The sequence below is a fragment of the Juglans regia genome, chromosome 2 (assembly GCF_001411555.2).
Source record: "Juglans regia cultivar Chandler chromosome 2, Walnut 2.0, whole genome shotgun sequence".
Taxonomy (NCBI): domain Eukaryota; kingdom Viridiplantae; phylum Streptophyta; class Magnoliopsida; order Fagales; family Juglandaceae; genus Juglans; species Juglans regia.
In genome coordinates this window covers 5,827,410-5,845,194 of record NC_049902.1, presented here as the reverse complement: position 1 = coordinate 5,845,194, position 17,785 = coordinate 5,827,410, and the positions used below count along the sequence as shown (strand labels likewise).

General features: G+C 33.6%; 1 protein-coding gene across 1 annotated transcript; it reads left to right on the top strand.

Moving 5' to 3' along the window:
• Positions 1-13,803: 13,803 nt before the first annotated feature.
• LOC108999401 (MDIS1-interacting receptor like kinase 2-like) lies at positions 13,804-16,996 on the top strand. Its single transcript, XM_018976295.2, has 2 exons — positions 13,804-16,311; positions 16,402-16,996. The coding sequence occupies exons 1-2, from the start codon at positions 13,857-13,859 to the stop codon at positions 16,707-16,709; spliced, it is 2,763 nt and encodes a 920-aa protein (XP_018831840.2). The 5' UTR covers positions 13,804-13,856; the 3' UTR covers positions 16,710-16,996.
• The last annotated feature ends 789 nt before the right edge of the window (positions 16,997-17,785 follow it).

Below are 17,785 nucleotides of genomic sequence, written 5' to 3'. Positions count from 1 at the left end.
GTACAAAAATATTCTCCAAGAAATATATATGATGTTATCCCTCAGGCGGAAGGACAAGATGAAGAAGAAGATGACTCCTCTACTCAAGAAGCATACCAAGAGAGTCAACCCGCCTTAAATTTGTTTGTGGATTTGAGCCAGTATGAGATGATTCCATTAAATAGAGAAGATATTAAGGCTGAAATTGTTGATGCGACAGTTGAGGAAAATGTTGAATCATCTGAAGTATCTACAGATGATGAGAGCGAATTGTCAAATGAAACTGATACAGATTCTGATTGACCAATTATGTGTTAACATTACACTTGATGACAAATATTTTACTTATTGAATGTATCAGTAGTTTGAAATTATGCCGCTAAAGAGGAAGGAAGTTCGCAACCCGTCTCCACCTGTTCCTAGCTCTCCTTCAGACTCACCATTAGAGATTGACTCTACAGAATAAGGTAAAAATCTAATACTCATAAAAGTTATTAATTAAGGTCCTATAATAGACATATAAATGAAATTGATTACAATGTTATATTTTATAGAATCTATAGTACAATCTCGTCAAGGTCGAGGCACCACTAAAGGGGTGATGTTGGAAAAATATGGAAGGTGGGTAAGATCAAGGTTAACATTCTTGACGAACATACCAGGGGCGAAGGACAACCAGCAGCTTGGCTTGCATCGCATGTGGGTGCTCTTACATGAACTTATGCACCTTTGGCAATGACTTCATGGAAGAAAGTCCCTGAAGATGTTAAAGAGCTTATCAAGAAGCGTTGTTTGGTAATGTTTAAAACATTGATTTAGTAGAATAAATTTCTATATTTTACTTAAATTTAGAATATTATAAATGATAATGTGTTTGTGACTATTTTTTTAAGGATGATTTCGAATTAAACTTTGGTCGGAGAGAGGAACATAAGACTGTGGAAGAGCTTATGGGTAATGCATTCCGCAAATATAAGGCGAGGTGTCATGAGCATTATAATAAGTTTGAGAAGAAGGAAGATGCACGCCAACATCCTTTCCAGGATGTCCGACCTTCTGAGTGGGAAAAACTTTGTGACATGTTTGAGGATCCATCATATCAGGTATAATGAAATTTAATTATTTTATTTGTCCTATTTGTCATTTCGCTTCATAATATTTTCAATTTCTTTGTAGGAGCGAAGTTCTATAAACAAAACAAATAGATCAAAATTGAAGATTAACCATCATGCAGACTCAAGATCTTTCCATCGCCTTTCTAAGAAATTGGTATTGCTATTTTTTTTATTGGATATAGTTAATTATTTGGATGAATCATAATGAATTTATATCTTAACAGATTTATTGTAGCAAGATTCAGATACTAATTATGATCTGACAAAATTATGTGCTGCATCACACACTGATCGTAATGGAGAGTGGACTCATCCTGATGCCCGTAAAAATTATGTAAGTATTATAACCTGTTTTAATTAAATATATTAGATTATTTATGACGATATTAATTCTTTATCTTTTATATGTCTAGGATAAAATGGTTGCCCTGCGTGCTGAATCTGTGTCAGATCAAAATTCCTCAACAAGTGATATTGAGATTTTTACACAAGTCTTGGGTCAACGTTCAGGATATTTGAGGGGTTTGGTTCATTGTGTAAAGCCTGGTCCCTCTTCCTCTTCTTCTGGGAATGCATCTATGACTTCTATAGCGCTAGAGAATGCGAATTTCAGAATCGAAAAATTGACTGTAAGGCAGCATGAGTTAGAGGCTCAATTGGCAAAACAAGCAGATATGGAGATGCGCCTCAAAAAACATGAAGAACAACAAGAAGAGTTCAGAAGACAGATGTAACTCCAAATGCAGCAACTTATGCAACAGTACAGGCCTCCAAGCAACTGATGGCTTTTTACGTACAGATTTTGGGATTATCTATTTATGTACGAACAATGCCTGTCTCGACTGTTATTTATTTAGTTTGCGCTTATTATAACACTTTTGTGAGTGTTAAACAGCTTCTAATGTATTTTTTTAAATAGTATGAATGTCTATTTGGTTTTCTATTATTGATTTAAATTAAAGAGATTTCGTTCGAACGAACATAAAACGTTCGAACTCTATGTAACGACAGTAGCGTTTGAATGTAAACATAATGTTCGAACGAAATTTATGTTCGTAGAGTTCGAACGATCACACAACGTTCGAACGTAAATAATTTCAGTCGTGTTCGAACATAGCATATACCGTTCAAACCCATATACCGTTCGACCTGACCATTTAACGTTCGAACACAAAGACAATTCATAACGTTCGAACGAATTCATGTTTGTTCGAATATATTTCAAAATCGTTCAAACACGTCACTACTGTTCGAACTTAAAATTTTTTCTGTTCGAACTATTTTCTAGGACGAATTTTAACCATGACAAAAAAAAATTTCCGTTCGAACGTGTTCGAACGGTTTCCTTCAATTTCATCCCAAAAGAAATTTTTTGGGACGAAATGGTGATTTTCGTCCCAAAATACCTTTTGGCACAGTGATATTGGAACGACTTTGGGATGAATTTTTTTCGTCCCAAAAAATTTTTTGGGACGAAAATTTTCGTCCCAAAAGACCCTTTTTGTTGTAATGCATGTATTAAATGATCATGAGTTTCATCTTTTAAGTTTAAAGTAATTTGAATGGGCATGTTAGTAAATATTAGACAAGTTGATATTTTATAACTTCGAAACACTTTTGCCTTCTTTCTTCTATAATGTTTGTCTTATATATCTTTTCTATACATTATAATTAGAAATGGAAGAACGTGGCCATTAGAACACTCCACAATTAAATTTATATAGACATCCTTAACAACTAATAAATTAGTAATTCTAAGAATGAAGCCCTCACAAAGGCCGCTACTACTATCGTTAGCTCTATGTAATGGGAAAGTATTACTGTGTCTTTTGATTTTGGACTTTGGAGGACATTAATTCATCCCTCCAGTGGGAACAAATATTAATTAGTTTTTGTTTCTTGCCGAGTAAAACTCCAGAGTTCATGATGTAAAGCATGTAGTTAATAAAAACAATGGAAAGAATAAAGGCCGAATAATAGATCTTAAAATATATATTTATTCATTTCCATGCACGTACATCAAGCAGCTTGACACTTCGGAGGCGGCAGTACCGATCCCATGATGAAATGACCCATCTCTTGTATTTGAAGACAACATATAATATAAACGTTGCATGCTAAACTAGATCAGACAGATATAATTGGAATTTCAATACATAATATATATATATATATATATATATATATATATATGATAAATGCTTCCGCCAAAAAAATAGAATTTCAATGTACGGAAGCATATGGATACAAGGTTGCTTTGCTACCACCTCGTACGGTTTATTGCGTCTCAATGAGGCGGGAAGCATACCGAAGGTTGCTGGGACCTAATACAAGGGCGAGATCCAGGGGACGGGGTTCCCCCGACAGGACCCCTTTGAGCTGCAATTAGGCCAGAGCTAATTAATTATTAAATAAATAATAGAACTAATTTATAGCTAATGATGCATCAGAAGTACTTTGAGATAACGTTAGGACGTAGAAATGAGGTATATATGAAATTCTAAAAATTTTTGTAATTTTTAATTACTATCCATAAACTTTTGAGAGACATCATAATAGAGAGAGAGAGAGAGAGAGATCAGTTAAATTACCATAAACTTTATGCTCATCGCTGATCAACAGTTGTCGAGGGGAAACAATATGGTTAGCGAGGATGAGAAACGCAACGAAACAAAACACAATGGTAGTAGAAAGTTTGAGAGCCATCCTGACTTTAATCTTAATGGGAGGCCAGTAGATGAGGAATCCACACCAGCCCCCTCCTTTATATAACTTTTCACCTACAACTAGAGGTACCTAGGTTTTCAAAGTTGACGTAGTCATCAAGGCTTGCAAAACATGTTAAAACATTTAAAAGAAATGAAAAAAAAAAAAATAGTTTGAAAAACTTATGAAAGCTCCCTCCAAATTACGAATCTTGCTACTTATCATCTCTATACACTATATATGTACATAATATATTTATTTTTAATTTTAATTTTTTAAAATATTTTTTAAATTGTTTTTAGTTTATTTTTCTTAAATTAATTAAATTATTCTGCTCATCATTCATGTACCACACATTTGATAAGAAAAAAAATTAAAAAATTAAAAAAATATGTATGATGTGTGGTGTGTGGTGTCATGAGCATGATAAATAGAATTTTTTCCAAATTATATATACAAGAAGTACTACTGATTGTATTCCAATTCTAGTACTTTTTTTCATTAATTTACGAGGATTTTAAGAGATTCTATTTTTTACCCTCTCTCTATATGGTTCTTAATTTTCTTCTAATTTGCACAATATTACTGGTATTAATTTGGGTGGCATTTCAATGCAATTGCAGAGAAGATTCTCCCGGCCAGTGGGTTGAAGTTATCAGCTTGCCGCATAAAATATTAAATATTAAACCAAATAATAAATCGTAAAAGCATTGTACAATAATCCAAAGAAGATAAATGAAATAGTTTCAAAGCATTGGGGATGTAAGCTATGTGAGTGATGCTGAAATTATCAAGTTTCAAAAAGAATCATAAAATATTAATCGTTTTAGGCTTTTATAACATTAATGGTACGTACGCAGCTTGAATGTTGGTTCTGCGAAAATGTTTAAATATATTAATTTTTGTATCTAGGTAATGACTGGATAAATAAAAAGTTGAGACGGCTTTTTTTTTTTTTTCATTTAAAGATATTTAGTTTGTTTGAAAAGCAACGTGGAAATATTTCTGTAATCGAACAAGGCCTAAGTTACAATTTAGTCACAGAACGTACTATCATTAGAAAGTGGTGGTTATATAAATTACAATTTCAATGATTAACCATTCCCATGAAACTTTAAAATGAAGAAATATAAGTATTTCGTGATCAACAAAATGATGTTATTTCAATATTAGGAAGTTCATGATCACAATCGAAAAATGAAAATCGTTAATCGTCTTGGAGGTGACCGCTTGTTTATGGTAATTAGTTCGAAAGATCCTCGATCTTGTGGTCCATCTTGTTTATGGTAATTCATAACTTAATCGCTTCTTAATTGAGATGCGTATTTTTATTTAAAAGAATTTGTTTTGGTATTGGCATGTTATATTAACTGATCATGACATATATGACGTCATAATTCATTGACCGAAATCGTTTTTCCATAACTCATGACTTTTCCAAATACATCCAGATACCAAAACATCATGAAAGCTACTTACAGAAGTTTTTCAACAAAATGGCCGTCTCTCTTGACTAGGGAGACTTCCTGTCATCTTTTTCTTGGAACCATGCATATATATACAAACGAGGCGGCTGGTTTGGGGAGTGAGATGGGATGAGAATTTTATGAATAGTAGTAAGATAGTTTGTAAATAATAGTGAGAATTTTATGAATAGTAGTAAGATAGTTTGTAAATAGTAGTGAGATGTTTGAGAATAAGATGGGATGAGACCAAACAAGCCCTAATGTTTTGCTTTCAATTATAAGATCAACTGTTCCTTGATACTAAGGATGTGACACCATCCAAAATAAGAATTATTCTGATGGCTAGCTAATCAATAAAAACTAAGGATTGAGATTGAAAAATAATGCAAATGGATAGAAAACAATGGAGTTTATATATTCATTAAAGTTGAAAAATGCTTCATAAACCCACAAGTCGAGCTCAAATAGTTATGGAGATTTGAGATTTTGATAATTTTACACGGAAAGACAAAATCGCAATTATTGCATAAAACTAATTAAATTTGTAATAAAAACTATGAATATGGCCAGAAACTTGCCCCATACCGGAATAAAAATTATCTCTAAAAGCAAGAGAGAAACATTTTCATAAAAGGAAAAAAATATTTCAATTGATTAATCAAAGGGGATACTGGTCGACTTCGGGATAAAAACAGAAACCACTAGGCATAGCCAGGTGACCATTTGTGTGCGCTGAAAAGAGTTATGACCAAAATACTAACGAGTGCACAATATTACTCCAATTTCAGGAATCTTCACTTTTTTCTTATTCCCCCCTAATCCCTTCCCCCGCACATGCAGGAACCCTAACCCCTTCCCCCGCATCCCTCTGCACGAAGACTAACCCCAACCCTAATCTACCGCACCCTTCCCCCGCATCCCATCCCTCCTCTTCTTCCCCCACGCACGAACCCTAACTTCTTCCCTCGCATCCCTCTATTTCGCACTAATTCTAACCCTAATCTACCGCACCCTTCCCTCACATCCCATCCCTCTCTTCTTTCCCCACACACGAACCCTAACCCCTTCCCCTGCATCCTTTTGTTTATTTATTTTTCAACTCTGCAAGAGACGCTGAAGATGACATTATAATAACAAATTGATTCTTTTATTCTTGGAGAATAGAAAAGGGCACCGCACTACTACAAGTCTCTTAACTCTATTCGTGGGTTAATTTATAGTGGAACAAAATAATTTCAGGAAAAAAAAAAACATAACATAAAAAAAAGGCAACGGATAAATTTAAAAAGTCTTTTTTTTTCTTCTTCTTCTCCTTCTTTTAAAAAAAGGATGAGAGTGTTGGTCCGTATTCTGAGACATCAATAAATACGTTTATAAAAGGTCACAAAGTCAAATGCCCGAAGGGTTGAACTTCCTATTTTGTGTTAGGTACGTAGGTTCTTACATAACTCTAAGCAAGTTGCAGTTAAACCGATAACGTAAGACCCCGGCCCACCCCCTTTTTTTTTTTTTTTTTTTAATAATAATAACGTAAGACCTTGTTAATATTAGTACTGTTACTTACTCCAGTACTATTAGTACTACTTATAATATTATTCCTTCTAGTAGTTTGATTATTAATATACGTAGATGCCTCAAAAGAATAAGGAGCTCTATATATATATATATATATGCCTACTTTTCTTCTCCAGCTCCTTGGCTCAAGGCTGTATAGTGTATATGCATATTTAAACTTCAAATCTCCACAGCTTTGTTTTGCTCCATCAATGGTACTACTGGGATTTTGTTTGAGTTTATCGCATTACCAATCTGATCATCCTCTTTATCAGTTTGGGAAAAAGAAATATTTATGAAAACATATATATATATATATATATATATATTTATAGCACCTAGCTAGCTAATATTAACTCGTAAACTTCCGATTGGGGGATTTGAGCTTTGGTTCATTCAGAAGATAATGATGATATATACATTGGATCGAATTATTTAATTATAATAAAAGGACAAATTAAGCTCAGATCAAAACATGATTTGAATCATGCACGTATGGAACAAAGATCGATCATCATCTAGATCATCAATATCTAGCCTCACATGATCAACAAAACACTGCTAGTTTTCTAAATTAATATGAATACATTTACTTTTTATATATATATATATAAGTAATTAATATGAATACATATATAAGTATCACACTATCATAAATACAAGTGGAACAAATATTAAAGCTGGGTGGGTATTTTTAAATTGAATTTGTTTTTAAATAATAAGAATTAATGGAAAGCTGACATGCATTGTGCGGTGTGAACTGCAAAGCCAATATCCTTACCCGACATGCACACTCAGTACTCTTTAACACTTTCCATTAATGGGAGTAACGAAGCGTGCGAGTGCCCATCCCTTGGATCAAATAATTAAAACGCACTCCCAGGCCAGTACTGGACCTGATAATTAAATGCAGATCAACCCAATTAACACATGAATAATTGAACCTTTTAAGAGAATTATGTAAGCTGTTGCGTCATCACCACAAAAACTAAAAGTGGCACTAAGCAAAACATTATTACTGCGTTTAAATATATTCTTATATAACAAACACTACTCAAGTAATTATTAGAGAAGCTCACCATCACCATCATCATCTGGCATATTATATTTGGACTAATATGCCTTCTCAAAGTATGCTAGCACTCTCAACGTAGAATCTGCCAAATTAACATCATCAGAACCGAATTCCCCTTCATCATGAAGAAATCCATCTTGCAGTTAGCCTTAAAGCAACATCCAAGTATAATTGTTTTTTTCAAAAGTTTAATGAGAATAGTTAATTATTTGGTAGAGTAAGTATGAGATGGTACTTCCACCTTATCATATTATAGTATATTATTAAAATTGCTTATGTAACCACCGTTTTTATTGATTTCACATTTTGTGATAGAGTGAGAGTTATACCATGCATGCATGTGTCCATATACCATATATATATATATATATATATATATATATAGTTATGCTCTTTTAAGCACCAATATTCTTGTCTTATACCAGCATTCATCTTCCTCTAACTTATAATATCAAGACCATTGAGAAAGAAAATTGATGTATGACGAAATTAAAGAACGAATACTTTGACGGGCTTTCTTGTGGTGGTGTCTATATCTCTACCTAATTATAGTGACTAATTATAATATCAAGACCATTACCAACCACAAATGTCTATATCTCTAACGAATTAAAAGGAACGAAGACTTCGACGAATTAAAAGTGCAGAAAAAAATACATTAATAATCCTCGTAGACAACATATTTTTCTTTTTCCAACCTGGAGGGGCCCGGTTATAACTGACTAAAATGATATATATCACGGGAAAATGAAGCAATAATGAATCTAGTAGACAAGAATTTAATTTCAATCTTGAATTGCTGAGAAATTGCTGGAAGAAAGTTTGATAGATCTTTCTTATATATCATCAAATTAGAATTTGGGCTCATTAGATTATTCCTTTTCCAAAGTTTGTAATTTTTGGGTGAAACAAAATTAACAAAATCCCAACGTTCAATGGATAGTTGGTTACGTAGTATGCAATTACGCTACATAAATTTTTTAAAATATATGATATTACTATTATACATTATTCAACAAAATACAAAACTTAAGCCTCGTTCGTGAACACATCTTATCTCAAAATTTCTCTTAATTTTCTTATGCGTTACTTAAACACAAATACTTTCAATATCAAATCTTCAACTTTTTCATGTAATAATTATCTAATCATTATAATTTTCTAAAACTTCCAAAAAAAAAAAGAAAATAAATTATTAAACTTTTTCAAATTCTAAAATAAAAATAATATTTTAATTTTATAATATTTTATTCAACATTTTCTCTCACATTTTTTAAAATCTCATAAAATATCTTAATTCAAACCATTTCATTATTATTAAATATTTCTTATCTCATTCCCCAAATGAGGCCGGTATCATATAGCATTACTCATAAAAAAAAATGTTTTGCAATCTTGAATTATATTATTGTTTCTTATGCGGCAAATATTAATGATTGAGATTTTTCATCTCTAGCTATTCCACCATACACCACAACAAATAATTAAAGTCTTTTGGAACGAACAATGTTGTCCCAGAAGATTGGCATTTTGTCCCAAAATATTTTTTTGGATGAAAAAAAATTGTCCCTAGTCCGTCCCTATAAAACCGTCCCAAAAGGTATTTTGGGACGAAAATTACAAATTCATCCCAAAAAATATCTTTTGGAATGAAATTAAGCTGGACCGTTCGATCACGTTCGAACGGAATTTTTTCTAGGACGAATTAAATTCATCACAAAAATCCTTTCGAATGTCGGAAATAACGTTCGAACAATGAGGAACGGCTCAAACGGGTATTTCATGACCAGTCGATCGATACCAGTCCGTTCGACCAAATACAAATGAAGAAACGTTCGAACAAAAAAATTGATGATCAAACACAAATAGTGAATTAGTTATACTAAAGCGTTCAAACGACGAGAAATGTTTTACCGTTCAAACTCAAAATTTCAATGTTCAAATGGTTGTGTCCAATTTATCTATGTTCGAACGTTTGATGAGAGTTCGAACGGTTATTATTTTCTTGGACAATACTTAAAACCAAATAGATATTTATATTTTAAAAATACATTACAAATTGTTCAAAATAAATAATACTAATCTAATAAGTCAGAACTATGAGCCCGATGTTAATGGTTTTGTTCAGCCCTTTCATTATGATTCTGTTACTATCACACTCAATATGTTAGAAAAAATACTCAAATCTTCTATACAAAATTTTCTACCTCTATAACTTATTGCTGGGGAAAGAAAGCAGAAGCAAGGAGAGGAAAAGGACAGGCCCGTCGATCGAGGAACTTGACTTTCTCCAATGACTGGTCTCGTTGGATGGCATGCAAAGATCAGGCATGGGTTTTCATTGACCCAATGCCCTCTTAGTTTTCCATCATGAAGTGGGAAACAAGTGGGAAATTTTACTACAAATGTCTATATCCCTAACGAATTACAAGGAACGAAGACTTCGACGAATTAAAAGTGAGGAAAAAAATACATTAATAATCCTTGTAGACAACAAATTTTTCTTGTTCAAACCTGGAGGGGCCCGGTTATAACTGACTAAAATGATATATAGGGTCGACGAAGACTGCCTCCTTCAACAAATGAACCCCAACTATCTCTTTACAATAGATATCTAAAGAAGTTCGACGAAAGTTCGTAAAAGCAAACCTAATCACGGGAAAATGAAGCAATAATGAATCTAGTAGAAAAGAATTTTCAACCATGAATTGCTGAGAAATTGCTGGAAGAAAGTTTAATAGATCTTTCTTATATATCATCAAATTAGAAATTGCATATGTGTAGCGTTCAGATCATGTATGAGCCCGTTAATGGTTTTGTTCAACCCTTTCATTATGATTCTGTTACTATCACACTCAATATGTTAGAAAAAATACTCAAATCTTCTATACAAAATTTTCTACATCACATGGTTTTCTTCATCTATAACTTATTGATTGGGAAAGAAAGGAGAGTAAAAGGACAGGCCCGTCTAGGAACTTGACTTTCTCCAATGACTGGTCGTTGGATGGCATGCAAAGAGGCATGGATTTTCATTGAACCATTAATGCCCTTTTGTTTTCCATCATGAAGTGGGAAACAACACAAGACTAATGAAAGCAAAGGATTAAATGAGGTATGTGGACAGTATATAGTAGGATTAATATCCCATCCCCAAGTGAATCCATCGGCCTTGACTTGGAAGTCTATTAACTGTATATTTATATTGTTACGTAGGATAAAAAAGATTCATTCCTCAATTAGTATTGCTCAAACTATGCTAATTCAACTTATTTTGCTTTCACTAATAGTCACTCCCTTAACTATTAAGTAAAAATAAATAAATTAAAATAATCAAGTGGTAAGTTTGAGTGGTGAGTTTGAGGGGCTCCATTAGCATTTTTCATTCATTAAAATGGTTATTTCCTTTTTGTGAATAAGATATATATGTTTGGATTTGACATATCAACTATATTATTTAGGCTTATAAATTTACACTGTTATATAACCCACATCTTACATAGATCCACTACAATAAATTAGGTCTTTTCTTTCCCGAATGCTAGTTGTACATGGACTATGACTAAGACTACCCCCTTCAACACGATTATGGACCCCAACCCTCTCCTTACACAACATAAGGTAGTCGACAAAGGCACAACCCTCTCCTAACATCGATTCTAGATGCAAGTTATAATTATTTATTTGCGACGATATAAATAAACCTCAAATTAATGTATTTTCATAATTGATGTGTATTTAAGCAGCATCCTTAACTTATATATATATATATATATATATATATACCTTATATATATATATATACCTGTCTGACCTTTTCTACTTTAAATTTTGATTGGGGGAGAAAACTTAAAAAAAAAAAATTGATGAATAAGTCTTTTCAAGACGATTAGGGGTGTAAATTAACAAGTTGAGTTTGAATGAGTAGACCGGGATACAGTTCTAATATTGTGCATTTAACTGTTTATTTGAACATGAGTCAAGTTTCAATCTTTATCGAGTTAGATTTTATCATGTTTACGAACAACTTATGTAATATTCGACTGAGTTCAACTTTATTCATGAGCTCCGTCATTTTAATTAGTAGATTATGTATATTACATTTAATAACTTTATTTACAAATTTTGGCAAACAACTTTTTACTAATATCTTTATAAAATTTATATATATGCATATCAATGACTATATTTATAAGGATTTCAAATAACATGTTTAGTATTGAGAACATATATTATTTTAGTCTCTTTAAATACTAAAAATACTGTCATTAGAAATATAGAGCTAATACTAAAAAAACAAATACAGAGTTATTCAAATTTATACGAGCTAGCTTCTATGAGTGGAATCGAGTTTTATACGAATTGAATCGTTTAATAAATAATTATATTTTTGCATTAACAAACGTTTCATCTATTAAATGAATCGAGCATGATTTGAAGTCGAATTCGACCGATCTCAAGTGGCTTATTTATTTACCGCTCTTATAAAGAGACCATCATGAACCACAAATGTCTCTTCCTACGAGATGAGGGACCAAGACTTTGACAAAAGTGCACAAAAATGCAATAATCTTCCAAGGGTACATATTTTTCTTCCAAGGGTAAGTAAAAGGACTAATTAAAACAATGTCAGTACTATTGTCGTCATGTGTTAATTGACTTGTGTGATGGTACTAGTTTGGTACTCATGCATATTATAATTCATTGTGAAAATGGTGTTTTGTTAACTGAATTTTCCCAAGTACATCCAAATATCAAATAGAAGTGATATAGCTACAAAGAAATTCTACGAAAATAGATTTTCAAATTGATATAGTTTCGTAAGATACGTTAGATTTATTTTATAATGAAAATAACTTTACAACCAAATTAACATATTATATCAAGATACGTTATTTTGTGAGTTTATTTTTATAGAATCTTTTTATGGTTAAACCATCTCTCAATATCAAAATATCATGAAAGTTATTTACGGAGAAATTGTAATACAACAAAACAAACCTAGCAGCCAAAATCTCCTTAATTTTAGTTATTTGGTCGTCCCACTCGACTGGGGAAACTTCCTCGATCTCATCTTTTTGTTCGAACCTAAATGAGATCCTGTCATTTGTGATTCTAGTGGGAAAACGTAGAAACATAATAAAAAGATGAACATATGAACTTTGCCGTGGTGGAATCTCTCAAGCTCTCTGTTTAAATATAGTGACTTATATATCAAGACCATTGTGAACCACAAATATGTCTATATATCTCTACCGAAAAAGGAACCAAGACTTTGATAGATTAAAAGATAGGGAAGAAGACTAGCTGCCTCCTTCGTAAAAGCAATAGGTACACATTTTGATTTTTCCAGCCATTGATGTGACTGGAATGTTGAATGCACTGTGGAATGTTGAATGTACTTTGGAATCTAGTCGACGAGATTAATTTCCAGCCTTGAATTGCTGAGAAATGTTGCAAGAAAGTGTAATGTACTGGGAAGGATGGGATCAATATCCCTGCCCTTAAATTATTTTCTAAACTTGAACAGTATCTATCGATGAGTGGTAGGCCCCGTACAAGATTGCTTATAAATAAAGCCCTTAACGATCATACGCTCTACAAGTAAAAACAATGGGATCATTAGCCATTAAGAAAGTATTTTCCCTTCTCATCAACTTTGTCCTATTTGCTCAGTTGGTTTCATCACTGGAAGCGCCTTCTAATTCATCCAAAGAAGCTACTGCTCTTCTTACATGGAAAAACAGCCTTCAAAAGGAATCCCAATCCCACTTATCTTCATGGACTTCAGTTTCTTCTTCCAATCTAAACGTAAGTAGGAATCCATGCAATTGGTTTGGTATTTCATGCAACCTTGCTGGAAGCGTCATCAAAATAGACCTTGGCAACTCTAGCTTACAAGGTATGCTTCACGGATTTTCTTTCTTGTCATTTCCAAATCTTGCGTACATTGATCTTTATATGAACGCACTTTTTGGGACAATTCCACCTCAAATTGGTTCACTGTCAAAACTTGAATATCTTGATTTGTCCCTTAATCAGTTTTCAGGTAAAATCCCACCAGAAATTGGCAAGTTAACTAATCTTAAGGTCCTCCACCTTAGAGATAATAACTTAAACGGCTCCATTCCTAAAGAAATAGGGCGCCTAAACCTTCTAACTGAACTTGCTCTTTACAAAAACCATATAGACGGTTCCATCCCTTCTTCTTTAGGCAATTTGACCTACTTGGTTAATTTGTTTCTTTATGACAATGAACTTTCTGGTTTCGTTCCTCCAGAAATGGGAAACCTCTCCAATTTGGATCAACTTTTCATTAGTAGCAACCACCTGACAGGTCCAATCCCTCCCTGTTTCGGGAACTTGAAAAAGCTAACCATCTTGTCCATGTTTGATAATTCACTTTTTGGTCCCATCCCTTCAGAAATTGGAAATTTGAGTTCCCTAAAGGAATTAAGTCTTCTTCAAAATAATCTTTCGGGCTCAATTCCAGCATCATTAGGTGATTTGGTAAATCTTACCCTACTTCACCTGAATAATAATAACCTTTCTGGATCCATTCCTACAGAAATAGGAAACTTGACTTCTCTCAAATATCTACAGTTGGATCAAAACCAACTACATGGTTCTCTTCCAACTTCATTTGCTAATTTGAGCAATTTGGTAAATGTATCCCTTTATGAAAACCAACTTACCGGTCCTATTCCTCAAGGAATTGGAGATCTCATCAACTTGGTGTTTCTAAGACTTGACACAAACCAATTTATTGGTAATTTGCCTCAAAACATTTGCCATGGTGGATCACTTCAGTACTTTATTGCAAGCAACAACTATTTGGTTGGTCGAATTCCCAAAAGCTTAAGAAATTGCACAAGTATAGTCAGAGTCTTTTTAGGAGGTAACCAACTCATTGGAGATATAGCTAAGGACTTTGGTGTCTATCCAAACTTGAAGTTCATAGATCTAAGTCATAATAGATTTTATGGAAGGATCTCAAGTAATTGGGGACAGTGTCCACAACTACAATATCTACGACTGGGCCAAAACAATATTAATAGTAGCATACCACACGAGATTGGAAATTGGACTCAGCTAGGTGAACTTGATCTTTCTTCAAATCATATAGTTGGGACGATTCCAAAAGAATTCGGAAGGCTGATTTCTCTAATGCGATTGAGGATGAATGACAATCAACTCTCTGGTGCTATACCTTTTGAATTTGGATCATTGACAAATCTTGAATATCTTGACCTGTCCTCAAACAAGCTGAGTAAGTCAATTCCAAGTAATTTCGGGGACTTCGTGAAATTGATCGACTTGAATTTAAGCCACAACAATTTTAGCAAAGGGATTCCAGCTCACCTCCTAAACTTATTTCATATCTCCAAATTAGATATAAGTTATAACTCCTTAAATGGAGAGATACCAATGGAAATTAACAAATTGGAGAGCTTACTGATCTTAAATCTCTCCCACAATTATCTTTCTGGTTTCATTCCGAAAGCATTCGAACAAATGCATGGCTTGTTGTATGCCGACATATCCTACAATGAGTTGCAGGGACCCATTCCCAATAGCAACGCATTTCAAGCATTACAAGGGAACAAGAGATTGTGTGGTAATGTTACAGGACTACAACCATGCAATGCTTCCATGATATACAAGCATAGCTCAAAAAGGGGACACAAAGTCGTTTTTCTTCTTGTTTTCCCGCTTTTAGGAGCAGTTTCTATTCTACTTTGTTTCTTTGGGCTTTTCCTCTTTATGCAAAGAAGAAAGACAGATCTAGAATCCAAACAAAGCAAGACCAAGGGGCAAGTACAGTTTCTTTCAATATTACAATTCAATGGAAGAACATTGTATGATGAAATCATAAAAGTGACCAATGGTTTCGATGCTCTATACTGCATTGGGAAAGGAGGACATGGAACTGTCTATAAAGCAGAGCTAACTTCAGGTGAAATTGTAGCCGTGAAGAAATTCAATCAACCACTACATGATGCTGGTGAGAACAGATTTCAAAAGGAGTTCATGAATGAGATAAGGGCATTAATAGACATCCAACATCGAAACATTGTTAAACTTTATGGCTTTTGTTCCCATGTGCAACATTCCTTTTTGGTTTGTCAGTATCTAGAGAGGGGTAGCTTGTCCCTAATCTTGGGCAACGAAGATACTGCTAAAGTATTGGGCTGGAGTAAGAGATTGAATATTGTTAAAGGTGTGGCATATGCCTTGTCTTACATGCACCATGATTGCTCCCCTTCGATTATTCATCGTGACATATCAAGTAGCAACATCTTGCTGGATTCTCAATTTGAGGCTCATGTTTCAGACTTTGGCACTGCTAAGCTTTTGGAACTAGACTCATCCAATTGGACTTCCCCTGCAGGCACTTATGGATATATTGCACCAGGTTATAAACCATTTCATTGTCCTATCAAAGAAAGGCATGCATATGTGTTGATTTTTTTTCCCATGTTTCCTTGATTTCTTTGCTTTGCAGAGCTTGCTTATACAATGAAGGTAACTGAGAAATGTGATGTGTATAGCTTTGGGGTATTGGCAATCGAAGTCATTAGAGGAAAGCATCCAGGTGATTTCATCTCCTCACTATCAATGCCGTTAGCTATGGAGAACATACAGGTGAAAGATGTCTTGGACCAACGGCTTCCATTTCCAACAGCTCAAGTTGAAAATGAACTTAGAATAGTTGTACAACTAGCCATGAAATGCTTAAATGTCTATCCCCAATCAAGGCCGACGATGCACATGATTTCTCAAGTGTTATCAACCGATATTGCAAATTCCTAGAGCCATCCATATGTGCATTGCCAACGTGAAAGCTGAGAATTGAAGCTTATAGACTATCGAGATAATAGTTAATGAGAATAAGTGCTAAAATCATGTGTTAGTCTAAGAGCATTTTATTTTCATCCCAAGTATTTATGTGTAACTTTAGTTTTCAGTTGTATGAGTGTTAAAGTATCTTTCTTTATCATCTCATGTCCTTCAATTTAATTCCAACTATATCAATCAACCAAAGTGTCTTTTGGGAGTATAAATGTGTCAAGTTTTTGCAACTTGAAGGTTTGTTTGTTCTTAATAAATCTTTTTAATAGAAACCCATGTGATTTGAAACATTTGGAGTTGAAGACCTTAATTTAGAAAAGTGGGAGCTTGAGACATCAATTTTTTACTTTTTCTTTTAGAAGTACTCTTAAATATAATTTTTTAGAGCCGCATGATATTTTTTATATCTTCTAGAAAATATACAAAACAAATAGTACATAGCTTCTGGCTAGCAATAGCAAAGGGTGGGAGGTAATTCCCCCCATACAGTTACCGTTCTATATGGAGGGAAAAATCACCGCACATGGGGAGGCTACGAAGTGGAGGGGGGATCCCTCCCTGCTAACACAATACAACTAATAGAGTTGTTCTTATAAATGTATTGTGTTAGAGTCTTCAATGACAAAATTTATCCTGATAGGAGAGTTATTATTTGGTACACTTGGAATACGGACACATGGTAATCACATCCTATCATGTATATGTTGTCATGATAATTAAGTTTGATACTTACTACTAGGCCTACAACCCGATGGACACCAATCGGATTTGGACCCGGTCCAGCACAGTTTACGTGCCGAACTAACCCATATGGTATAGGTTGGTTTTTTTTTTTCCTGCCTGCCTGCTACATGCCACAGTGGGGGAGATAATTGATATTAGTCTTTTTTTTTCAACATAATTTATGTTAAATTTGTACAACAACAAAAAACTCATAAAAAAATGTACAAAAGCCATCTTTTACAAAAATTATCTAAATTGCAAAATACGAACATTATTTGATATAGGACTAAGGAGCATCCAACGATCAAATTATA

Excerpts from the sequence above, each read along its gene's own strand:
- LOC108999401 (XM_018976295.2), top strand. The coding sequence starts at position 13,857 with ATGAACGCACTTTTTGGGACAATTCCACCTCAAATTGGTTCACTGTCA. Across the intron at positions 16,312-16,401 it reads TTATGGATATATTGCACCAG|AGCTTGCTTATACAATGAAG; the intron begins GTTATAAACCAT and ends TTTGCTTTGCAG.